General features: G+C 45.4%; 1 protein-coding gene and 1 long non-coding RNA gene across 3 annotated transcripts in view; one reads left to right on the top strand and one right to left on the bottom strand.

Moving 5' to 3' along the window:
- The first annotated feature begins 2,581 nt into the window (after positions 1-2,581).
- LOC119024774 lies at positions 2,582-5,138 on the top strand. Its single transcript, XR_005076597.1, has 3 exons — positions 2,582-2,681; positions 3,902-3,977; positions 5,022-5,138. It is a non-coding gene; the product is annotated as an uncharacterized LOC119024774 (long non-coding RNA).
- Positions 2,678-25,942, bottom strand: part of roraa (RAR-related orphan receptor A, paralog a) — a 184,146-nt gene continuing 160,881 nt past the window's right edge. For both annotated transcript variants that reach the window (XM_037107867.1, XM_037107868.1), the window contains 9 exons: positions 11,467-11,552; positions 9,785-9,926; positions 7,459-7,854; positions 6,699-6,820; positions 6,462-6,594; positions 5,343-5,450; positions 4,192-4,302; positions 3,863-3,975; positions 2,678-3,474 (listed from right to left, as the gene is read on the bottom strand). In XM_037107867.1, coding sequence (XP_036963762.1) covers positions 3,310-3,474; positions 3,863-3,975; positions 4,192-4,302; positions 5,343-5,450; positions 6,462-6,594; positions 6,699-6,820; positions 7,459-7,854; positions 9,785-9,926; positions 11,467-11,552 — 1,376 coding nt within the window. In that variant the 3' untranslated portion in view covers positions 2,678-3,309. The remainder of the gene's footprint in view (positions 3,475-3,862; positions 3,976-4,191; positions 4,303-5,342; positions 5,451-6,461; positions 6,595-6,698; positions 6,821-7,458; positions 7,855-9,784; positions 9,927-11,466; positions 11,553-25,942) is intronic.

Below are 25,942 nucleotides of genomic sequence, written 5' to 3'. Positions count from 1 at the left end.
TTCTGAACAGTAAGTGCTGAACTGCGTGTTCAGTATGTGCTGTGCCGCCTCCCTCCCTCCTCCTCCTCCTCTCATCAATTGAGTGCTTTGAAGAGATTTGAAAGATTCACAAAAAAAAGAAAAAGAAAAAAGAAAAAAGGAGCTAATCAAATGCTCTGCAACTGTCCGGAGGGAAAGCGAGCTGCTTCTTCGTTTTTTTTTCGGTCTACCTGTTAACCTCCCTGAGCGTTCACAACCTCATTTTCTCTCCGTTGCTCTCTCTCTCTCTCTCTCTCTCTCTCTCGCCGGGGCCTCCGAGGCCTCTCAAACCTGGATTGTCTAGCAGTTTGTTCCAGACTGGGTTTTTTTTTCTTTTTTTTTTTTTTCTCTTTTGCTGGGAGACTGAGGTTTACTAGTCGTAGAGGGCTTGTGCATATCCAAATAGGATCATAACAGAGATTTATTACTTAGGTACAGCATATCTACTACAACCCAAACACAACAGATTTTAGTATTGCATAAGAATATTTGGTTTTTCTAAGAAAGAGGGTTACCACCTTTTAAAGACCCTGATGACACCGTTTGAAACCAAAACAGATTTTTTTTTTGTATGTGTGTGTGACAGGAATATGCTGTTAAAACTGTGATGGCGTTTAGACTTTTTTTTCTGTTTTTTTTCTTTACAAATGAGATTTTCTTGAACTCGACCGTAGGGGGCGGGGTGGGGGGGGCACAGCGTGGTCTTGGAGGCCCCCTTAAATGTAAAATTCTGAACCACTGCCTTATGAATATATTCAAATGTTAATCTCAACCACTTGTCATGGAACATCCCTGACAAAAAAAAAAAAAAAAAAAAACCTACTAAAAACCTAAATGAGTACAAACAAATGTCCTCTCAAAAGCGCAAAAGAAACTCGTCCCTGAGGGGTGACAGCACGAGGCGGTGACGCCTTGTACAAATTGCACGGCAGAGGAATGATAGTGTGCAAACACAAGAAAAAGAAAGAAAAAGAAACAACTGGATTCTGTGATACGGTTGGTGACAGATGTATTAACATGCTTTGTTGGGTTTCTAAAGGGATATCACTTTTTTTTTCTTCCGTTTTTTTTTCTTTTGCTCATTTTTTTAAAAGATATTTCAAGAAGCCGCTACTGAGATTGCTGGAATGTCTTAGGAATCCGTTCTACGTTATAGACGGGTAGACTGGAAAGCGGAAAGCGACGACTACTGTTTGGCACATCCAGGGTTTTTTTTTGTTTTTTCATCTACCACTTTACTACCACACTGACAAGAAAGACACACTCAACAAAACAGAAACACAACAACAAAGCATTCTGAAAATAGCACTTGTCCTACCATTTTTATGTTTCTCCCCTAATCGTACAAACAACAGCTAGTCTAATTATTGCGGGAATATAGTTAAGTGCTACCTGACATCTTTTTCTCTCCCTCGTTCTCTTTCATGAGTTATTTAACCAAAACATGTTACAAAAATAGAAGCTTTACTACCAGACAAGGCTTTGAATATTCACTTTCCCTTCACTGTTTTTCCTTCTGTGTCCTGTTGTGGCATCGCCGAGGCCGGGGTGAGAAGGCAGATAGAGTCACTCGAAAAACGATCAACTGAAAAGCACTCAAAATATTCCGACGGAGGCTCATGAATGTGCTTTAAGGTTAGACCTCGTGTCTTTGTCAGGCTCGGGCTGTGAACTCGCTTGCTGTATCTTTACCTTCCACTAGATGGAACAATTGGATTACAGTCTGCGTGTGATCTCTCCCAAGTCTGACCTCAGGGCTGCTCAGTGTTGATCTGTTGCGATAACGTCGGATTTTAAGGTTCCTCTTCACACGACACGTGAGGGTTTTTCACAATAAAATTAGTGCGATAGATTTGGACAAAAGGGTCTCAAGGAACGCCGTCCGATCCAAAGATCAAGGAGAGCGGCTCGACTGCAACATGCCGTTACTGTACATGTGCGCACTCGCTGGAAAGGAGTATCAGGGCTACATTTTTGACAGGCGTTTGGCAGGCGAGTTGTTGAGGTAACAGGTGACGGAGCTCCTCTAACCTGCCTTCTCATCTGTGCCTCTTTTGTTCGCCGCCACCCCCCCACTCCCTGGCAGCCACGCCAGCAGTCCCTAACAGACAGCCCTTGCACTTCCAGAACCGGTTTCATCTGCAGCTCCCCAGGACTCGCCTCTGTGACCATGGTTCAACTTGTATTTCTTGTGCACATGCAACACATCACTAGGTAAATATACAAGTCTTAAATTAAAGAAAAGTGTAAATAAAAGTGCCTTATCAATTCAACAATTAAGAATGGTCTAACTACTAATATCATACATGTTATTTAAAATAGATTCTATAAACATTACTTTTTTCTGTATAGTAAGTACTTATGACCATATACCCTGTAGTACATTATAAAACAGGTGGAATGGACCCTTTTCATTGTGTTGGTGCCCTGTGCTTCTCCAGGGCACCTGTCCAGAGAAGGATTAATAGCAGATGGCCTTACATGATTTCACTATGCAACAATGGTGGATGGAGTCTTTGACAGCTAAAATCATTGCGTTTTTCATTAGAATTACCAGAATTCTATGTTTCTTTCTTTTTTTCTCTTTTTTTTTTTTAAACGATTGTCCACAGAGAGGTGCCGATTGCATCACCATGCCGACAGACCCCTCCCTCAAAGTCGCTGTGAGTTTTCATTCCAGGAACTGCATCCAAAAAAGATAACACAAGAGAAAAAAAAGATGGCTGAACTTGACCATAATGTGCGCATTTGTCAGCCATTTGTTTTAGTTTGGGGATAAAGTGTACGAAGCAGCTAGAGATGAGACCATTTTGGAAAAAAAAAATAATACTGATGTGGATTTATCTTCTGGTCAAAGACGTCTTCAGCGGTTTGATTATCAAAAAGTGACTCATTAATCGTGCAATTACAAGCCAGATGCACCGATAAATCATACCAGTGGCGGTGTAATAAATACTTGGGGAAATACGTGGATAAAAATGAAGTGACTCATGAGTTCCGGGTTAGACAATGCGCAAAAGAGGGTCAAGTTCAACCAGACAGAAATTATTTGTCCCCATCTCCTCTTCATGTCCCATGGGGTGTCGGGTCCCACAAGTCTTCCAAAGAGAACTAAATTCAATAAAGTAAACCTTGAGAATCAACTCCCTAAGCCCTCCCCCTCCAATGTAAAAGAAGAAGTTGAACAGCGTGCCATCTGTCCGCTCTGGTTTGTGCAGGGCACCAATAAAGTGTCTCAGATTCCTCCTCCACATTCCCCTACGGTGGGCACACTGGCACCTGGCAGGGCTGCTACCCGTCAACGGGCATGGACTGCTCAAAGTCTGATCCGAACAGCTCCTTGTATAAGGGGGGGAAGTGGGCACGCACAATGTCTGGGTATATTGCTTTGAAAGCTGTAAGCTTCTCTGTATGCCTACTGCACAGCGCTCGCAGTGTCGACACTTTGCATATCAACTGTGGAGAGAGAGGAGACAGGCTGTTTAGATTCACGGGGAAGCAAGGACACGGAGCAATGGTAGTGAAAAACATCCCTCCCTACAGTGTATTCGCGCTCACACAGGGGCAAACAGACTTGTAAATATTGAGACAAGCGCTAAGGCACGAGGAAAAGTTGACACTTCGTATTACGGAGCTGGTACAATTGATAAATTGCCACTCCTCTACTGATAAAAAGGCATTTCATGTGACATTACGAATGCTTCCCCTGAAATCTGCGCTGTGCTCTAAAAATGGTTGATGGCCTGTGGATAAAGATCCTAAAACAGTGGGAGATTACACCGCTACAAGGGTAGAGCATGCTTAGCAGACAGCTACTTTAAGGAATAATGGATGGAGTGTGCACCTTTGTAAGTATACCATCCTCTCTGTGGTTCTTCTGCAGGACGTGCTGGAGCGCCAGCTGGATCTTCTGCTGGAGTTTCTCCACCTTCACCTTCTCCTGGAGCCAGGATCGGTCTGTAAGGCACAAATCACAACTTTTTGCACAAGCTCGCGCAGGCGGCGAAAAAGTCAACTCGGCTCATGCGAAAAAGTAATGACGCAGTGCCACTAATATAAGAAATTAATTGATGGAGGAAAACCAGGAGGGCAACAGCGCTCCTTGTTGTGGTGAATGCGCGTCTGTCTTTTTTTTTTTTTTTTCTCGCTCTGTGCACCGTGAGTGACACCTACCAGCAGACATCAACACAAAGGCGGAGAACAGGGCGATCTCATCCTCAGACAGGTGCATAGAACACAAGTTTTTCCCAAACTCGAAGACGGAGCTGATCAAGTCGTCACAGCCTGCCACAGCAAAGGACACAGAGAGAGGGCTTAGGATGAGGAAGACCAAAGAACAACATTCACTCTTGATCTTTATTGGGAGAGAGGCACATAGGGAGGGGAGAGGAAGGGGAAGGAATGAAAAAGAAGCGGCATGCTGACAGCACATGGGAGCGTCTTAAGCAGAACAGGCAATGCTTTTACTCAGTTTTTGCCTCCCAGACGAGTCACTTTTGGCAGTTGGGTGGTGTTATGCAAGCCAAAATGAGGTCACTATTGAGGCTTTTAGTTAAATCAATTATCGAGGATAGAAAGAGACAGGCGGATGCCACCGCGGCTCGGGAAGCCCATCACTCTGCCTCCCCCGCCGCGGACCCCTCTGCACAGGAAAACACAGGACACTGGGACTTCTTGAAGCTGGGACAGATACACATGCTCGCTCCAATCCACACGCAAACAGGGAGTTGCAGGGAATGGTAAAGTTGCGCCGCGAAACAGAATTCAGCATTTTCACTGCCACTGTGGGACGCATTTACATTTTTATTTATTTATTTTTTTCTTCCGTCAAAAGGCAGTCAGGAAATGCGAGAAAATCCATGGTGGAGAGCCTCACTAATGTCACGGCAGTCAAACACGAATGCTATTTGCTTTTGCCTGAGATGTTTTATGTCAGACTATCAATGATGGTTTTGATAGCGCGCTCCCTAAAGACACTCCGTCTGGCTTTATTTATTCCACAGTTACGGGAGCCATATGCAGCAGAGCCTCACTAACGTCTCTGTTCTACCATAAATAACCGTTGCAGAGACAGCAATGCCAGGTGAGGCAGGGATGAGTGCTCAGAGTTTGCTTCCAGGCCTTCAGCGCCGTGTAGAACAGAACAGCAGACTCTAATTTTGGCTATTACACCGAGGAAAGGAGTAAGACACAGTAAGAAACACACACAAACACGGCGGCATGCAGATTCACACACACATGCAGACTCATTCAACCTACGCTTGCGCACACACACGCACACTCGCCCACCTACCCACACATAAACACACAACCACTCCACTTACCTAATGACTTGAACACATCAGGTCCGGCATACTTTCCATCAAAATAGACTGTGTTGTTTTGCGAGTCAAAGGCACGGCACATTCTGACAAACACAACTTCCAAAGAGCCTGTGGAGACAGACAGGAACAAGATGCTGAATCTGAGCTTTGCTTCTTCTTCTTTTTTTTTTCTTCTTCCCTAACAGTTACACATCAGTCAAGGATGCAAAACACATGATTGTGCTTTGTGCTATTCTCCTACAACACGAGTAACACAACCGCTTTGAAATAAAGAAGGCTGCCGTCAGAGAGGGAAGGGGAAAAAGCAACTCTGCAGATGATAATATCATAGACAGAAGGCTATTCTTCCGTAATGACATGCCAGATAAAAAAAATTGCGCTTCATTCAGTAGTGACAGTGCTTATTCATTCAACCTTTATTTAGCGAGATAGGTAGGGGAATTTTTTTCCATCCTGCAATTTGTACCACGCTGTGGGAGTGGATAAGAGGATCAAGAGAAGCCATTACTGCCTCTGAGGGAGATGCAACTGTTTTAAAATGTCACGTCTGACAAGGGATCTCAGTCTTTATTTCATTATTCATATTGGCTGTGCTAATGTAAATAATACTCAGGGAAAGACCCAGGAGAGGTGTTTGTTTGCTGCATGTGTGGTATGTTTGCATCTGCATGAGCGTTTGTATTTTGCGCCTAAATATAGGTGACAGTGTGAGCGGAGCCATGGCCACATTTTAATATTCTGTAAGTACGTCTTCATGGGAGCGGTTTCGAATAAGTAGACGTCGTCTGTGTCTGGGAAAAGAGAAGGGAAATGGCAGCCCTCGCGATAGGTATTATCTGAGCTCAGGAACACACTGCTTATCTAATGCTGTGTCCATCCCTGCTATGTATGTAATGAATGGAGGAAAATAGAGAGCGACAGAGACAGAGAGAGGAAACAGGCAGGGTGGGGTCTCCTCTCTGTGACACTGTCTGTGCGTGTGAAGAAGAGGGCTTTGTGCAGTCAGGTCAGCTACGCCCTTGTGACAATGCCAGAGGGGGGTGGTGGTGGTGGTAGTGGTGGTGGTGATGGTGGTGGGTGAGTTTGACGGCAGCAGGCCATGTTGACAGGCTGTCATACCTGCTTTCAGCAGCACTATCTGATCATTCTGACACAGCTCCATGAAGCCGTCGATGCGCTTGGCGAACTCCACCACATACTGAATGGCCTCTGTTATTTTGATAGCACACAGCTGCCACATGACTTCCCGGGGCTAAGAACAGATAGGACAGAGAATGGGTTATCGGCTTTAAAACAATGAATTTGATTACTGTAACCGCCGCGGAGGCCAGCGCAGGCTCGGCCCGTGGTCGTTACCTTGCTCTGGTAGCTCTCCACCTCCTCCTGCAGGAAGGCCTGCCAGGTCATCTGCTGCAGCTCCTCCCTCAGGTACTGACATGTCTCCATGTGTGACTTGGAGATGTTCTGGGCCAGGTGCTCTGCAACACAACCAACAATCGTCACAAACCCAGAAGACCGCGGTTGAGATCCGAATGTTACTCGCGAGGCTATGTGAAAGGGAAGACCTCGCTGATGAAATATGCCACAGGAAAGGAAGATTTATTTACTGAGCTTTCAAGAAGGAGGAGAGGCGGATACGCGTGGGCTTTTTTTGACTGGGAAAAGGCTTGTTGACATTTCCTTTAACTGCCTGCAGGAAGCTCATAACTTAAGGTTGAGGCAAAGCCAATCTAGTTATGACACAAATGCATGGAGAGGAGGAGGGGCGCCACGTTACTCACTGAAACAAAGGTCACATTTTCTCTGAGAGAAATATTGAGTATAAGAATTTAAATGGTTTTGAAAACACATCTGTTAAAAGGAGTTCCTAGGCACAGGGGAGCCTAAAAAAATGATTTCCCCAGACGCCTGCCCTGCTGGATCCTGATTGGCCCTAATTAATGGAAACTAATTACAAAAAAGAGGCTCTTTTAATGAGTGTTGGAGATGAGTCTCCAACCTCCTGCTATTTTAAGCAACCTTTGTGTCGTTTGCCCCACGGTTGAGTTGTTCTCCCCCCCTCCTCCATTTTGCTGTCTCTCCTCTTGTCTCCCCCTGCCTCTCTTCTGCTCCTTACCTAGTTCAGCCATGGACACGGTGGGGGAGGTTTCTCCGTTGGTGAAGGAGCAGTAAGGGAAGAAGCCAGAGCCGGGGGCAAAGTCGCAGATGGGCTCCGGCTTGATGCCGTTGATGTCCAGGCCTGACTGGTCAGGAGATGGCTGGATGTCCAGGTAGAAGCTGCTGACCGCCGAGTCTGGTTTGCTGCCATCAGGGGTGTGACCATCCATGTAGCCGCTGAGGTCGTCATGGAGCTCTGTGAGGCCATTGGCTGAGAGGCCATAGCTAGGTGTGAGCGGCTCCGCCTCTCCCGGCTGTTGTTGGTGGTCACGCTGCTGCTGCTGCAGCCTGTGCTTCTGGACCTCGGCGTACAGGCTGTCTCGCTGCTTCTTCGACATGCGGCCAAACTTCACCGCTGTGGTTAGCAAGACAAAAAACATGACACACATCATAAACAAATGTAATTTGTTTGAATATGAAAGCCTCATGAATGAATGGATGTCCCAGTAAATTAACTTACATCTATTGCTATAAAATTCTAAAATTTTAGGCCTTCACTGTTCATCCCATTTTACCCGATGGTATTGAACGTGATGCTGAATATCGATATTCTTGTGTTGAACAGAAAACACTTCATTAGACTGAACAGTATGCAGTGCAGTACTAAACAGTCACAGGATCTATTAAAAGATGACACTGAAACAAAATCTAATCTCCACATTTCAGGAGGGATCAGCAATGACAGAAATCACGATGATAAATGAACATCTTCATGAGCACAGAGGCAGAAGTGGGAAGTGACTAACAGCTTACCGGCCACTCAAACATGAGACAGGATACGCTGCTGCCTCCTGTTTCAAGGTTTCCAGACTAAACATTGGTGCTGAGAATGAGACTCCTTGGCCTGAGTTCTGGGGGCCTGGCAGTATGTCAGCCGGTCACAGTGTGTGTGTATGTGTGTGTTTGTCTACGCACAGTGGAAAGCGAGTGGAGCGTCGCAGAGGAGAGTGCGGGCAGATGGGCTCTGGTGTGTTGAGTGAAGGCGAGAGTCACCTTCGTCTGTCCTGAGTGTGTGTGTGACTCTGTGTGTGTGTGTGTGTGTATGTGCATGTGAGGATGTGTATGGCTACGCAAAGGCACTTATAAGTGCTAATGTACTTCTGTGTTCATTCACATTCATGAATATGCATATACGCGTTTAAGGCAAAGTGGTGTGCGAGAGGACGTGCCGGCCTCTGGCGCTGCATGTATGTTCAGGTTTCCACTTGTCTGTGTGTGCTCTAAGGAAAAAAAAAATAAAAATACTGTAGATCTGCTCTGTTCTGACGTAATCTCCTCAGCTCTGCCCAGTCTGCATCGGCCCAGTCTGGACCAGCCTGGCACAGCAGGAGCCCTACAGCACACATCCCCACCTGTGTGCTCCCATTACTGCATCTCAGCTGCAGCAGCTCTGATGACAACCTCTAACAGCCTCCTATTTCATCAAACCTACTTTCTATCACAGCAACGAATTAGTCCAACAGACAAAGCACTCACCTGCTCCTGGCAGACAATGAACTGTCGTCTTAGCACGCGTTCATGTCACAGTTTTCTTGGAACATGTCTGTCGTGCCTCTCTGAGAATAATGGCTGTCATTATCTGCGTGTTTTCTTTGTGTCCCCACTAAGATTCGATTTACAGCGCCACGTCAGCGTCGGCCCCATGAATACACAACCATATAATAATAATGATGATGAACGGAAAGTAACATGCACAGGTGTGAACAGCTACTCAAAAGTTAGCCGCTAACTAAGCTTGTGCAAAGAGTTGTGTTGACTGTTTTTGAGGTAATAAACCTCAGGCTCATCAGTTTGACTGATTTTCTCTGAAAAGAAAAGAAAAAAAAAAACAGATTTCCACTGCAGAGGCGGAGTTTCTCTGGTTTTTTCCTACCACAAGCTAGATGCTGACGACCGTATGTTTACAGCAAACCATAGCGACCATAGCTCAGAAAATCTTTCCAGTCATAGAAATTAAAGAGGAAAATTAGTAGATGGCACGAGTTGTAATGTAAATCATCTTCCCTCATTCTTCATTCTTAACATACACAGCCAAACTTCTGGATTGTTTGCAATGATAAATAACAAGCTCTATCAACAATAATGTTAATAACTAATATATTGACCCGAAGAGGAACTTCTATCTTTTTATATCTTCCCTCATAAAGAGGTCAAAAAGCTCCAAAGGGCATATGAGCAGAGCAGATTCTTGCCTACACACTGTCTCGAACCTGGACTCCTCACCGCCCCCCCTGCTCACCACACCATCCTGCTGTATCCACCCACCTCCTCCATCAAACACTTACCATCTCGTGACATGCCCACTGCCAGGCACTTCTGCAGCCGGCAGTGCTGGCAGCGGTTGCGGCTGGTGCGGTCGATCAGGCAGTTCTTCTGGCGGGGGCAGGAGTAGGCTGCATTGCTCTGCTGACTCCTCCTGAAGAAGCCCTGCACGGGGAGAGAGAGGGGGCACGGAAAACACCTCGGGTTATCGGACGAAACCGCTGGATCGGTTCATGCCTTCATACTGTTCTAGTGATGACAGAATTCAGCCCTGATTGATCGTGGTTCGCTGTATTCCAAGCGGCGATATTTTTTATTTTTCGTCTGCCAAACAGATGAGATAATAGCGCCACAGCAATGGTATTTTCCCCCGGCTTAAATATGGCATCCAAAGAGCGCTGTATTTCACCAGCGTGTACAGCGGGAGGGTGGTGTGTTTGGGTAGGACTGATAACAGTGGATGGTATTTTTCTTCAGCGGGGTTATTAGTGTTGATTAACGCAGCACTGGCATGTGCAGTGCTAAAGGATTGCGAACGCACACCGACTGGATTCCTCATCCTTTGACTTAATGAATTGATTCCAGCACATCATTAACATGCCCCACTCTACTGCTCCATACACATATGTCTTAATTAGCTGCTCATTGGCTGTTTAATTACAAGAAAACAGCTGACAGCTGCCAAGTTGCTTTATAATGGAAGCCATTATGGAAACAGGCTATAACTGCCAGTGACAAGCAGCACTCTTTAATAATGCTATGATTTATGGTCCAAACTTTTGTGCTCGCACATATCATTAAAGGCCCCTCTGCTTTGGACTAATTAGCAATCATTAAAGATAGATTTCAGCAGTTTATTCTTTAGTGTTTTGATACTTGCAGCGCTTGTGTGAGTGGAGAGGAGCACTGGGAAGAGCAGCTGAAAGAAACCTCTCTCTCTCTCTCTCTCTCTCTCTCTCTCTCTCTCTCTCTCTCTTTCGTACACACACACACACACACACACACACACACACACACACACACACACACACACACACACACACACACATTCAGGAGCAAACAGCAAAGGTGCAGGCTGGCTGAGGAATGCTAATGATGTGCCTGGTGACAAGCACAGGGACAAGAATACACCCTAAGCACAAAATTCCCCTCACTGTGAATGGCTGGTGCATTTGAAACAGTACAAAAGGCGGCTTCAATGGAGGCAACACTGTAGCAAACAGCCAACAATCTGCTATAATTCAAAGCACTCTCCTTTTTGATCATTTTATTTCAAGAAGAGCAGGCTGCAGCAGAAGCAAGGAAAAAAATAAGAAAAGGGAAAAAAAAAAAAAAAAACAGTGAAAAGACATGTCCCTGGGAGGGAGAGGCAGTGCAAGGCAGAGGGATGACTTTGTCCTACTAATTGTGGTGATCTGTGACGTCCTCTGTGGTTCTTGACCACTTTAATGATCATCTTCTGTGTGTTTACACTTTGCAGTGCCGACACCGAATCCATCGTAAAAAGTTCAGCAACATTTTCAAACGTTTTTTCCTCGCAAGCAACTTTTACTTTGCTCCCTCAATTCCCCCCCCCCCCCCCTTCTCAGCTCTCCTGTCCCTCACACACACACACACACACACACACACACACACACACACACACACACACACACACACACGCTACTTCCCATGACACAAACAGGTTTGGTCTCTTGATGCTTACCTTACAGCCTTCACATGTTATCACGCCGTAATGGATGCCTGATGATTTGTCTCCACAGATCTTGCAGGGAATTATTTCGATTTGAGCTGCGGAGAAGAAAAGGAAATAAAAAAAAAAAGAGAAAATCACATTTTTTTTCGCTGTCACGAGTCACTGTACAACACCCTCACCATGGATCCATGTTGGTACATGAAAGCGCACTGTGCTTCTAAAAGCATCTCATCCGGTGGCTTCTGAATCCTCACTTCCACAGAGCATTAGCAGAATATTTACAGAGCGTGGTGTATGTGTGTGCATGTGTGTGTGTGCGAGTGTGTGTATGTGTGTGTGTGTGTGTGTGTGTGAAGCGGAGGAGGCCATTTTAAGTCCTCACAAGCAGCTAATGTAAACATGGTGTCAATTTGCATCCTGAACACAACTTACATATGGACAAACTCGGCTACCCACAAACCCTCACACACCACAGTGGTGCTAATACAAGCTTGTGCAATGACAAAGGCTCATTTAGCCACGCGAGGACACACGTATTCCCTGTCGGAAAACTTGACTTCACGGAGCCTCTTAAAAACTTCAAAACCATAAAAACCTCAGGGGTAAATCCGCCGCGGCCACAGAGAATCATAACGTGCCCACTGTGCTGGATGAAGCGGTGGCAGCGACTGTATGCAGTGGTGGTGGTGGTGGTGTGTGTGTGTGTGTGTGTGTGTGTGGGGGGGGGGGGGGATTTGGCTGTGGTGTTGTGCTGTTGACAGGCGTGTGATTCACCCGCCATAGAGGACAAAGGCACAGAGAGGACAGGCCTCATCCATCGTTGGCCTTCTCTTCAGGAGCGGACCACAGGGCAACACAACAGAACAGACAGAACACACAGACATCAGAGACGCAGAACTCCCAGCTCGTCCCGCTGCTCTCAGCTTTATCACTGCAGCCACTGATGCTACATCCCTCTCCACCTCCACCTCCCCCTCCGTCTTGCCCCCTCTCTCTCTTTCTCCCTCTCTCTGTCGCCCCCCCCCACCCCCCGAGATCGCTATCTCGCAGCCCTCCTCCACATCTCCAACATCTCAGTCCCACTGTCCCAACAGTGCACTGCAGCGCCAGACGAACTCTGCTATCTGATCTAAATCGAGGAAAGATCACCGCGGGATATTTTCTCACGATGTAATGGTTTTCTCCAACCAGCCATGCACTCGGCCAATCAGAGCGCAAGGGGCTATTGCAACACAAGTCTATACCAATTAGGGGAGGAATATTAAGATTTTGCCTTAATAAGAGGCAATAAAAAATTACACTAATTTTAAAAAAAGTGGCGGTACATTCACTATGTCAGAGTGTTACATCAGCCTCTCCCCTCTAGCCAGGCCTAACTGTCTACTATCTAACAATCACTCTCTCTTCCCAAGACTAGAAGCCTCTAATATCCCTCATATACCTTAACAACCAACCTCTTTAAACTAGTTTGATCACATCAAAAGTACTTTTTGCCGGGGTCCAATCCAGAGATCCCTGCCCATTTTAATCATCTGCCTAGGAGCTTGTAATGTGTCATGTGGATAATGTCCTTGTCCCCGAGGCATGCCCGCGAGAGGCCCTTAACACAGAGCCTCTAATCCACTAACCCCGGAGCCACACTCTATTCATTCAGGAATCTGTGTCTGTTCTCCTCGCGCTGCTGGAGTCAACAAGACCGGCCATGTTTACATGGAATTAGCCCACATTTTAGTAAAATGAACAAAAGGGAGTGGTGGAACATGCACAATTAATTCTCCTCCAGACAACACCTCCTGCGATTTGTGATTCTCGCGTACAATGGAGGGCACTGCACCTCGTCGGCCCGGATTAGAGTGAAATCCAGGCAGGAGGCGGGCTCCAACAACCTAACTGAGAGGGTTAATTTATAATTAATCTTTTCCTTACTGTGCACAGTTGCTTGTTATTTCGGTTAGGTCTATCTCTGTATGAGTGCACTCTATTGTTTGTTTTTGTGTTCTCCCTGCATGAGCATTAGCAGTGCAGTGTGTTTCGACTCCTTTAGCATTTTCAGCCTCATTACTTACATAATTTGTTCTGACATGCACTCACAACAACTGAAGCGTGCTGTAATTATGACTAGCTGTGGTTATGGTGAACTAAAGCTTGCAGTGACAGACCCCAGCCATTGGGTGGCAGTACAGGGCTGTGGCTATGGTTGTCTTGCCAAGTTAAGCCAAGCTTCCACCCACCCTATCCAGCCCACAGGCTTTTGGCTCTGAGCTCCAGCCTCTGATAGCTCCAGGCTTAGGCTGCTGCTAGCTTCCCCACCCCCACAGCATAGCTGCGAGATGCCTTCATCTCTCCTGAAGAAGCGGAGCTGGCTGGGCGCTCGCTCAGGCCTGACAGAGGCTGTGCCACATCAGGTGAAAGCAGTGGGAGTAGAGACGCGGGGGTGCCAGGCCGGGCAGGGCATACACATACACAAGCATGCCTCACAAAGCCCTATCTGCAGCGGGAAGGCCCTGAGTGCACACAGCCTCACTAGCTAACACCCTCTCACTCCACCGCTGCACAAGCCCCTGGATGCTCAGTGCACTCAACAGTAAAAAGGGTTTGTCTCTGGACCGGCTGAGGCTGGCTCTGTAGTTTCTCGTATGAGAAAAGACCTCCGTCTGAACATATAGCGATTTCCACACTGGGATAAGCTGCTTTCAAAGCGATGTGGAGAGGAGGGGTCACAGTGACACAGTGGAGACCGAATACTCCATGAAGTCACCTCCACCATCAGCTAGGTCAATATTTGTATATCTGTATGACTGTGCAAGTTGTCCACTTGAGTGACTGGTCATGAGGGCCCCTAAGCTGCACTTCAGACGCTGAGTATGATTTAAACTGAATTCACACAGGAGAGTCAGTCAAACACAAAAGGGCCCGCGCCTATAAGCACTCCCAGTCTGGCAGTCAATATCTATTGACATGAGCTGCGGTGTTAACTGCCTCTTGGTGTGAAACAGGCAGCTGCTGGCTCGCTTGAGCTTGACCAGCACAGTGCCACTGATCCCATTCACCGCGCCTGCCTGCCTGCCTCCCTGCCTGCCCGCCCGCTTCCCTGCCAGCCAGCCCTGCCTGCTCTGTTTACGACATCAAAGCCAGGCACAGTCAGACGGGCAGCCATGCTAAAGCCCATCCCAGCAGCCTGCCGCTCCTCACAGCACTGCGAGATGGCCTCTGCGCGCAGGCCACTTCAAAGACACCTGCAGAGACGCCAAGATTATGTGCGAATCACACTGCAGCACAATCACACCACGCGCATAACCAAAAGGGCTGGACAGCGGCTCAAGACTGATTTCCTGCATGCAGCACTGCAGCCTGGCGTGGGTGTCTTGGACAATGGGCATGGCAGAAAAAGGAGACAGTCAAGCCGAATGCTAAAGCTTGTTCTTTGTCTGTCTGTGGTTGAGCAGTTCAAGGACACTGATTCACCACACTAGCGGGCCCTTTGAGGGGATGACGTGTCACTCAGAGCACATGTACAATAGGGCAGCAAGGCCTCTGCATGTTCACCCAGTGACCTTCACTGTCTTCTTCACAGCCCCGACATCAACCCACCGCTAAAACTACACGATGTTTTCAAAGAGCTGGAAACTGACAGTCAAATGTGAGCACCCAGAACAATTTGCCAAATGCACACGAGCAGCTTACAGGGGCCCTGTCGTAGTTTATCTTATTAGAAGCACTGAGTAGACAGACACTGTCAGACAGACAGGAGACTTCCTCCCTTTTCCACTGCTAGCGTGGTGTTGCTTCATTCACAAGACACTCACATTGCGAAGCTGTAAAATATACATCGAAAAATTAGTGACATATTAATAATCTGTTCGTCAGTATGCAGTGTAAATTCTGTGATTAGTATGCAATGACGAGGAGCTGCTATAGTGGGCGATATTCTTGCCAGTTAAAAGCACACATTTTATTTATTTCCTGGTTAGCATTCTTTTATTCCCGTCATGCGTTTTAGATTTTTTCAACTAAGCACGTCGGTAACGTACATGGAGTAAAATAAGACTGAAAGTCCTACAGGCTTGTGCAAACATGGAAATCACTCGTCAAAATCTCCTGCATGTTCCCACTGAACCCTTGGACTACTGACATAACGCTGAAGGATTAAGATTATCCCTTACATTACAGACCCATACCCAGGCCACCGTCATAATGCCGAGAGCTTAACCCATTACTCGATTGGACCATTAAATCATTTTCTCATGGCCTGATGATTCATGATAGATGTGCGCAGTAAATGACACAATGTACACCGTCCCAAAAGAAAGGATGTGAAGCAGCTGGAGGGGGGGGGGGATGTGTTTGCTTCTCTGTGCATGGTGCTGTCTGAGTGTGTGTGTGTGTGTGCGTAGGTCGTGTTGTGTTGACAGCTGTCAATGACGGAGTGACGCAAGCCAGTGGGCTCATGTCAGAGATTATGTAAGGAACTGGACAGGGCACAGCATTATGAATAGATTAACAGTCCTTTCACCATCCCACAAACCGTGTTAATACACTCCGATTTTATAATATTTTGCAACAAAACCAAAACAAAAGCTTACAAAAGATCACATGCCTTCCTCCCGGGGCAGGTTTTCTTAAAAAACAAAGCGTTCACACATGGTCAACATTCAAACACCAGCGGCACCAAGCTGGCTTGCAAATGTGCACCAAGCACTGCTCCTCCATCATTACGTGCAGCTATTTTCTTTTTTTTTTTTCTTTTTTTTTCCTGCACAAACTTCCCATTTGGCAGTGGAGATCAGCTGTCGGTTGATAAACAGAGTCTTCTCTAAACAGATACCCATGACAGTCAGATCTTGCTGTTGAGAGACGACAGCCTAACAAGAGCTGGAATCAGAATTCTGCCTCTTTTTATCTGCCAGGGCTCTGCTGTCATGTGAAGGCGCGCAACACAATACTTTTTTATTCCCATTTATGCAGCAGAAGAAAGGTTATTTGAATGTCAGCGGCAAAGGACAGTCGTGGCACGGAACACAGGCTGAATAGTATAAATGTGTGATTTGTTTAGGGATCGGAGGCTGCTGGCGTATTACCATAGAGCTGCTCTAATGGCATTTGCTTGGTATGTAGCACTCAAAAAACACACAGAAATTCACCTGCTGACCAAAACTCTATATATCCTCACTTTAAACAGCTCCCATTCAACCTGTAAACACGCTGAAGTCATCAGAAAATACACTGACCAGAGGGATTAGAGCAGGGAAAGACACAATTGACACATTTTGATGTCTCTATGCTGCTTCTTGCTAATTCCCCCCCAATTATTTAGCTGCCTAAGCTGTGATCCCCCTTCACTAGAGACCAGCTACATTTGAAGAGATATTTCCGTTTCAAAAGATGGGCTCTTTAAGCCTTTCCCTATTATTCCTTCATAGCGTCGCGGTGACTTTGCTGAAGCTCAGGTCTGGACCATTGCCCTGGGCTGCTTTTTGGATGAACTCATGCGTACATCTCTGTGTTTGTTTGTGTGTGAGGCCTATTAATATTTCAACACTGCCCAACTCCAGATGCCTGTACAACACAGCAGCGCTTCTCTCTTCATGTCTCTCCCTGTATTTACTTGACTGTTTTATTGAAGTGCATTCTGACACCCTCTATGAGGGGGAGCAGGAGAGGGGAAGATGTATTCCCAAACCGCAACATAAGACATCTCTCTCCATGTCTCTTTCTCCACCGGCGTAACAGTAATTTGGGCACTAATTTATGTGTTGTTGTGGCAAAGATTGACGAGCTTCCTGACTGGGAGTCTGTGCGCCTGCACTCTGGGGGAAACAACAAAAGCCCGGGTTTACCGAGCAGACGAGCACCATGAAGGGTAGCATGTGTGCGGCGCTCCTCTCCCCTCCCTTGTCTGCCCCACCTGAGCTCAAATCTCTCTCCCCCATCGCTCCCCCACCTACTCTGCCCCCCCACCCACCCCTCCGTCTTGTCTGTGACTGCAGTGACAAGTGAAGTTGTGCCTGGGTGCTGGGGACCGGAGGGCACGCCCCTTCTGTGTGTGTGTGCGAGCGTGTGCGTGCGGGCGTACATGTGCGCCGGGAGGGAGAAAGGCTCACACTGTTTACTCTGATGGCAAAATACAATCTGTAGACAGCGCTCACTTATGCATTCTACCAGCCTCTAGTTAGTCATAGAGAGCCGTGAGAGCTGAATAAAAAAAAAAAAAAATTATCTGTGTTGCAAATATTTACATGCTTTGTCTAACTATTTAGATCATTTGGTTTGGGCCCCCGTCATAAATTCAAATGTGATACGTCCTCTACTATCACGGCATGCATTTTTTGGAGGGGAAATGGAAGTTTGTGTGAGTCAGAGTTGCTTGTGCGTTGTTTTTCTTTGCTCATGCGCTGTGCAGCAAGGCATTGGGATGCACCAAAACTCAAAAATCACTGAGGCTGAAATCACACAGGACCGACTGATTGACTGGTGCAGGAGCTGCCGTTTGAATTCTAAGATTTTTCCGCTGAGGCTCGTGCGATGCTTTTGAACCTACACACTGACCACTTGAACTACGCAGGCTGTGGTTAAAGCCTTCGATTGTGCTACAGTGCCTTAGTTAAGCACCTCTCAGCCCCCCAATCTCCCTGCAGGGACGACAGCCTCGTAGGCTCCTTTAGAAAAACACAGGAATATATAAATAATGAATCCTTCAAAAACATCCACTGCAATTACACGCAGAAAACCTTTACATAACAACAAAGAGCCTTGTTCCATTGCACCAGGGAATTTGCTACTGCCACACTGTCCAACTTCCTTCCTCCTATAATTGCTGTATTAGTATGCATTTCTGTAAGACAACCAGGATTCTTGCTGTGGGTTTTTCAATAGGATCTTTCCACTGTCTCACACAAAGAAATCAAAACTTACATCCATTCAACTTCCTGCGTGGTGTTTTTGCCAGAGGGGGGACAGAGTATATGAGCATTTTTTAATTTTTTTTTTTTTTTAGACATTTGCCAAGTGCATTTTTGGATGCCTCAGTTTTTTTTTTGGGGGGGGGGGGGGGTGGATTGGGGATATGAAGGGAAGGAAAAAAGAGGAGGGGAGGCTGGAGGTCCAGTCTCATGCTGCTGCTCAGGGTCAGTGGGTCAGAGGCACGCAGCCAGAACACACATGGAGAACAGGCTGAATAGTTCAGCTGACAGTAATTGTCCCTCTGTGGTCTCCTTAGGAAAACATGTTTCCAGACAACGCAGACTGGCTGCACGGGCCAGATAGTAATCATGATCTTGATTTGCTCCGCCGAAGAGGGGGAGCTCAGCATAAGCCTGCAGTTATGGTGCGAGTCAGTATTTCCACTGGAGCTGACATCAGCACACATGTGTTAATAGATTAAGTGCTGGACTTTGTTCCAAAACATTTGATAATCTGATTTTTGGGAGCAAAAAAAAAAAAAAAGGGGGGGGACACATGAGCGCACACATTGATTAAAAATTTAATATGGAGGATCAACACTTTAGAAGTGTGACAATCAACACTTGTAATAGCTTATTTTTTCAGGTATCATTATAATACTATATAAATAATAATAATAATAATAAATGCCTAGATAATACAAATTATTCTCTGTCTTCAGTTAGCTGCAGCTTCATTATCATGGCTTTCTCTCCTGTCAAAATTAATACAAAATGTTTATCAACTAATAAATTGTGATACATTGTCATAGGTTAAACTACCCTGCAATATATAATTATCATTTTTTAATATGTAATTATTTAACTGGACGCGAGATGACTGATAATCGTATACATATTGGCCCATCAATCCATTCCTAAAAACACCTAATTTTAATGAAATAAAGCATTAATTAAAGAACAGCCAAGATTAAAGGACAAGTTCTCACCATTTGATGACAATTGTTAAACTAAAAGTCAGTTGCCTAAACATGTACAGCTCGTCTACCTTTAGTGAGACCTGGAAAGTTTCACAAACTGTCCACACATCCCTGCCGTTACTCAACAGTTTTTTTTTTTTTACGGCTGGACTGATAAGCACTTTTTACCGCACCTCTGCCATCCTGCATGAAGGTCTTGGGTTTTTCATCAACTGAAAAAGAGCAGGCAAGGACAGGGAAGATGAATGACATCAATGGCCAGCCGATACTTCCAGGGACGTGTGATTGAGACAAATGAGCCTTGTTACATTAGCTGGGATACTGAATCCTGCTGCTCAAAGATCCACGGCTAGATAGAGCTGAAACTAGAGGCACCCAACCTTTCCACAGATCACCGGTGTCATGGGGCCCCAGAAGAAGAGCTTTCTCAGAGAGCCTGCTTCACTGGGCTCGCTCTTTGGACCACTTTTTGTTTTTCTCCTTGTGTGAGCCCTTTTTTTTTTTTTTTAAGTACAGTCACACACTCGGCGCTACTATTTGGCCTTCAGAGATTTTCAAGGCCCTCTCTTCCAGGTGCAGAGAGCAAATTAAAGCGAGACAGAGCCATTATCTAATCCATACATGGTGCCCTTGGCTATTAGTGTCTTAATAAGTGACTGCGAACACTTCCATCATGCATCATTCATCCTCGATGCCACTAAATCTTCAAAATGATTAAAGTGAAATGTTGCCATTCTGACCGAGTAAAATATTTACCAGTGATGAAATTTGCAAGGCATTTTCAAAAATCAATCTGTTTATTTCATTTTGCTCCCGGCAGTATCAGGGCCCAGGATGAGTCCTCTGAGGCGATGAACGTCAGTGGTTTGCGGATGTGTCGGCACACTTTGTCACTAATCATGTCCATCATATATGTTATATTTGATGTGTTTGCAGCAGATTACAGATTATCTGGTAATGAGAGGGTTTTTACAGATCCTGTCTAAAGCCTCTTGAATTTATTTGCTATTTACGATTTAAAATCTGGCTGATTACATCGGCAGTATGAGCTGGACTACGACATCCGATGGAAAACAAATCTTAAAATGCAAATCTAACCTCCAGATCTTGCTGATGAAGAGAGAATCTGTGTTGATCTAGTCTCCCTTCTCATCCAGACTAGTTTTACCTTCTGCTTTCTCTTTTTCCTCACAGTAATACAGTAAATTGCTGCACCACACCGATCTCCATTTTGTTTACATCTGCTTCCCCGTGAGATCACGTGAGAGGGGCAGTGCTCGTTCTGGTATGATAATCTGTGATGTGGAGTCATTTTGAAAAGAAGAGAAAACTGAACTGTGTGCATGTTTAAGATTACAGAGAAGAAAATCTGTGTTCTGAGTTTCAAACCAATTTCAAAATCGGTTGGCATCTCAAAGCTGGAGATGTACTTGGTGTTAAATGAATGGTTCTTGAGATGTGCAAATAACATGTTCACAGACAGCGATTTCTTGCCTTACAGTTTGATAATACGCAGTGGTGGGATGTAATATTGTATTTAATTTGTACTTTACCTATATTGTATTTCCATTTTATGCAGCCTTTTACTTCTACCCCACTACACCTCAGAGGAAAATCTTGTACTACTTATTCCACTACATTTTTCCGACAGTACTATTTATTAGTCACTCTGCACCAATATTTTTACCTTTGATACGTAAATGTGAGAAATGTGGCTGATAATACATATATTTTTTTTATTCAAGTAAGGCTCTGAGTGTAGTGTTTTTGCTTGTAACAGAGTATTTTGACAAAGTGATGTGTGTTTTTTTTTCCCTGAAATTAAAGATCTATATATGTCTTCCACTACTGTGTCTGTTTGAGCTTTGTAAAAACATTGCATCTTCAAGTTTGGTCACGGTAACCTTTTTAAGACAACTGAAGGATTACCTGTTTCTTAATGCTCCTTCTCCTGGGGGTCATCAAACACTTTTACATAACCCCGCAGATTATCCCAGAAATGAACCAAAAACTATTTATATTAGTTCTAAAATGTTGCATGTTATGAAAACAAGTTAACATTGAATTAAGAAACATTTTTTAAAAAATCTCTGCAATCATTTCTGCACACACAGTGGAGGAGCTGCTGAGCAACTCTACAATGGTCCTCCCTCTCTGCCAGTTGCAGCAGACTGTATGAAAGGCATTCCTAGACGACAGGGGTGCACGAGGAGTGTCTACTGCCACACCGAGTTCACAGACTGCTTACAGCATGTGAGGCACATTCCCCCTGCACTGCTGTTTTCACAGTCCTACAAACACTGGCCTGGTTTTGTTTAACATGGCAGGATTAAGCAGCCATGCGCAAAGCATGCTTCCCTCCTTGCACGCTTTGCTTACAGGGGAGGACCTGAGCGCTCGCTGCTACCTTTTGGTGAACCAGCTTCCCTAACTGCCGGTGAATGCACCATGGTGCTCTAATCCCATGCAAATAAACAAGTGCCAAGATTAATGATTGCATAAACACATCCCAAAAGCCCTGGAATAACAATCAGCTCTTCAGCCCAAGCTGCTGCCATGCAAAGGCTCTAGGAGTCAGCTGACAGCCAGTATATCCCTCTTTCCCTTCCTGCTGCCTCATGCCGGCCAGGAATCGTCCCTGCTTTGTTTGCTTCATTAACGACAGGAAGCTGTCAATATTTTCCACATGACAGTGGGTGTTTGTAGCGCTGCACTAGGAGGGAACTTCTAAGCCTGAGCAGGACATAAGGTCCTGCACAGTTCCTCAGCTCTTCACCTCTTCCTCTGCTCATGACATAACGCACGTCTGTATGAGGCCATAATGAAGACAGCATGTTTGGAGGAAAGCGGAGCTCTCAGTGTAGTTCTGATTAGTTTGTCAGCCCTTTTCCTCACTGCGTTTTCTAAAACAATAGCATCTTTGGCTTGTTTTGAGGAAGACAGTCCAGCCGACATTTAGAAGGACATTAGAGGTGTGTGTAGAGCAATAAATCACAACCACAAAAGACCAAACAAGGCCATTAAAATGACATTAGGAGCATGGACCGTCCTCTCATCCCTGTCATCCCTGGTCTGCCACTATAAGAGGAGCTGATTTGTGGTGGGGGGGGGGGCAGTGGAGACAGGGAGAGATAGACAGTGAGAATGAAAGGAGAGGTGGGAGAGAGCAGTGCAGTCCACTAGTCCAGGGCAGGGGAGCGTGGGACGTTCAGATGAAGTGGGAGGCCCCTCTCCAGGAGGTTGCTCCTCAGCATGAAGGCAGAGGCAGCACCCCGCCTAATGAGGGGTGAAGTGGAGCCCCCTGTGGGACCCCCTCAGGCACATTCATTAGGAGATGAAAAAGCGTTTCCCGCGGCAGAGCAAGTGCCTGCCGTGGCTCGGACATGTTTAATTTAGGGCCATATGAAAACACAAGGCCACACCGGCCAGGTCTGCTATTGTTGGTCAGGGGAATCAACAACACGCAGCGCCAGCTAGCCAAGAACCTGACTAACTGACTGTGTGCAGAATTAAATTATATTTTGGGTGTTTTATTTTTTTTTTCCCCCTTGGAAAGGTTTAGGTTTTGATAGCACCTTTTAAGTTCACAACATCCAGATTATTAAAGGTCAAGTGCGCTGATACTTTCCATGCCATGGGTAAGAAGTCTGTTGTAGACGGGTTATTATAGTGAAAATGTGCAGCTTATCACAAGTTTCATTCCCTTCAATGCATTGCATTTTGTTGCATCTTTACGGCTCCAGGCAAAAATAATAGATTCATTTAGCCAGTGGTGGTTTGTGGAAGGGAACCAAGGATTATGGTAATGCAGCACTCAGCGCTGCAAGCAAAATACAGTAAAAGAGAAATTGCTGCAGTAAGAGACACAGGAAGAATATCTGAGAGGTTAATTTATAAGATTGCACAAATCTGCATTCACAAATGCATCTCCAAAATCTCATTTCGCACAAGGTATGCTGTTTATAAAGACAATGGAAGAGATAGTGCTTCTGTCCTTTCACTGTTTAAAGAAGGGCATTTACAGGGTATCACTCTTTAGTGATTCCAATACATGTCCGCTTATCACAGCCGCTTATCCTTGTTCCTGATGAATCCTCACATTTATTAAGGCTGTCTTCTTGCCTTGTTAGATATGTATAACCAATCTCCTGTAATTAGCAACCGCTAACCTTTGGGGTGCTAATCCCCCATGAATTGTGGATTTGTACATCAAAGCCCACTCTCTCCCATATAGCTGGTGCTTGAAATTACACTCGATTTGAAACCTGCAATTATTTGTATAGCATGGATGCAAACAGTCTCCTCTTTTATGTCTCCGCGAATCCCGTGGGTTTGCAGTAAAGGATCCTTAATCCACTCCAGTGGAATCCAAATATAGAGTTAACACTGGCTCCCCCTAAAAATTTAGATGCACAGCCAAGCGCCTGCCGTGCACGTAAAGTGGAGAAAGCTTCCCTCTCTCTCCCCCTCTCCCTCTTTATTTCTTGCATAGTTAAGATTAGATTTCTTTAGTGGCTTAGATGCATCATATAAGAAGCGAGGGGGGGATTGCCCAGGGGCATAACACCGCGATGCCTCACCAGTGGAGCACGGCCACGCTTGCAGTTCTGATCCTGTCCTTTTCACAAGCAATAATTGAAAGTTAATTAAATGATCAATGGTCTTGCCCCTTTGTTTAATGTAATCACATGTCCAGGCCTCTGTCAACAGGGTGAATGCTCTGCTGTTTAGAGTCAGCAGCAATTTGCACTCTCTCCCATTCAAGGCCGGGTTAAATCCATTGTGCAAGGAGGGAGAGATTATAGAGAGGGAAAACAACTGAGATAGCTTCCCACACACACATGGGTTTGTGCGCACGCACGCACACAGACATACACACACATACACACACACAAAACTTGATGCTTTTGCAGAGAGGATGCCTGAAGCATTTATTTTCTTTAATGAGAGACATGAGTCTCACACGTGTCAGTGATGCACAGCATGGGAACAATAGGGTAGGCTTTAATTCCATCAATCTACTGCATTTATCCTTGTATCACATCAATACCTGTCAGTTAAGCTGGATGAGATAAATCACGTCAAGCAGACTGAGTCAGGGCCACACTGAGCTTGGTAAATATGCAGACTTAAAACTCATCTTAAAACTCGGGGTGGGGGGGGTAAATGTGGCTTCACGCAGTCGGTGACAAATTTAGAGCATGGGTCTTAAGCGAGGAAATACAAGAGATTACCTTGTGAGACAACATGACACAAAGATCATCCTTCCTGCACTTACTCAAGTAAGTGATTAAATAGCTATGAATTAACAATGATGTTGTTAGGTATTTAGAGGAAATGCTACACCGTCGCTGTCACCTAAGCCTCCCATGGAAATCTCTGTACTTACCTTACAGTAACAAGGATCCCACAGTAACACTTCTCTTACCGACTTAAATGGGAACCGACACCCCACCTTCTGACACCCGACATGAAATGCGCGCGTAAGTGGGCAAGGTGCTATTGAATGACACGGAAAACTTGACTGTGACAGGCAGAATCGGGATTCGTGCGGCTCATCCTCGATTGCTTGCGCGTTGCGTGTGTCTTAACTTGCAGCATGTGCGGATCTGCCGAAAAATAGCAGGCTGCCGCATCTTCAAAAAGTCGTATGTGCAATAACATCAGATTTATCGTGAGATAAAAAAGTAACATATAAAACACTTTGAGAATTGGCTTTGAGCGATAGCAATAACCCAGCAGGCAGCCAAATCATGATTTATGTACTTTGGCTTGAGAGTGCACGGGGCAGTAATGTATGTGTCTGTGATAGCTGGGCTCCTCGCAGTAGCATAGGAGCGACTCAGAGAGAATACATTTGGTGTAAAATTGCTTCATCTGTTTACAATTCCATTTGGAGTTTATGAGAAAGACAGGCAAACACAGCCTGATATATTGCCCCCGTGTCACGGCATGGCAGGAGCATCCACACAAAGATTCATCTCTCACTTAGAAGCCAAATGATACGTCTAATTTGCTGCGAGCACAGTTATTTTTAACCTCTCCAGCTGTCAGATAATGGAGCTTGACTGTCAGCGCTGGTGTGCGCGAGTGTGTTAAAAGGTTGCAAACTCTTTTCAATTTACCATTCCCTTTGAGTGAATTACAAAATGCACGTTCCCATTAGTTCACCTGATTGACATTGCTTCTTCTTTTATCAAAACCAAAGGGGGGCTTTAAAAGAAGACTCGGCTGAATTAAGATGGAGACTTCCAACGGCAATCTAAATTTGGTTTTCACATGCGTTGTCAATAATTACGACGCCTTGAAAACACCTCAGGAAATCACACGGAAATCATTATTAATTGGACAATGTGATGTCTTTTTATGACTTGCCGAATGATAGAGTCCTTTTGTGTGGCGTGCTACAGTACCATCATTTACGAATGTGCTACATGGCTCACCCCTGTACAATTGTTCCTACATTATTCACTCCCCATTTGGGAAGGTGAGTCACTTGGTTAATAAAAAACAAAAAAAAAACGCAGCGTTTAATCTTGCCAGCTTTTATTTCATTTGGGCATTTCTCCCTGACAAAGGAAAAAAAAATCTAACTGTACCCTACAA

This window comes from Acanthopagrus latus, chromosome 8, assembly GCF_904848185.1.
Source record: "Acanthopagrus latus isolate v.2019 chromosome 8, fAcaLat1.1, whole genome shotgun sequence".
Classification (NCBI taxonomy): Eukaryota; Metazoa; Chordata; class Actinopteri; order Spariformes; family Sparidae; genus Acanthopagrus; species Acanthopagrus latus.
Note: the sequence above shows the minus strand (reverse complement) of the source record. Positions and strands in the feature narration are given on the sequence as shown.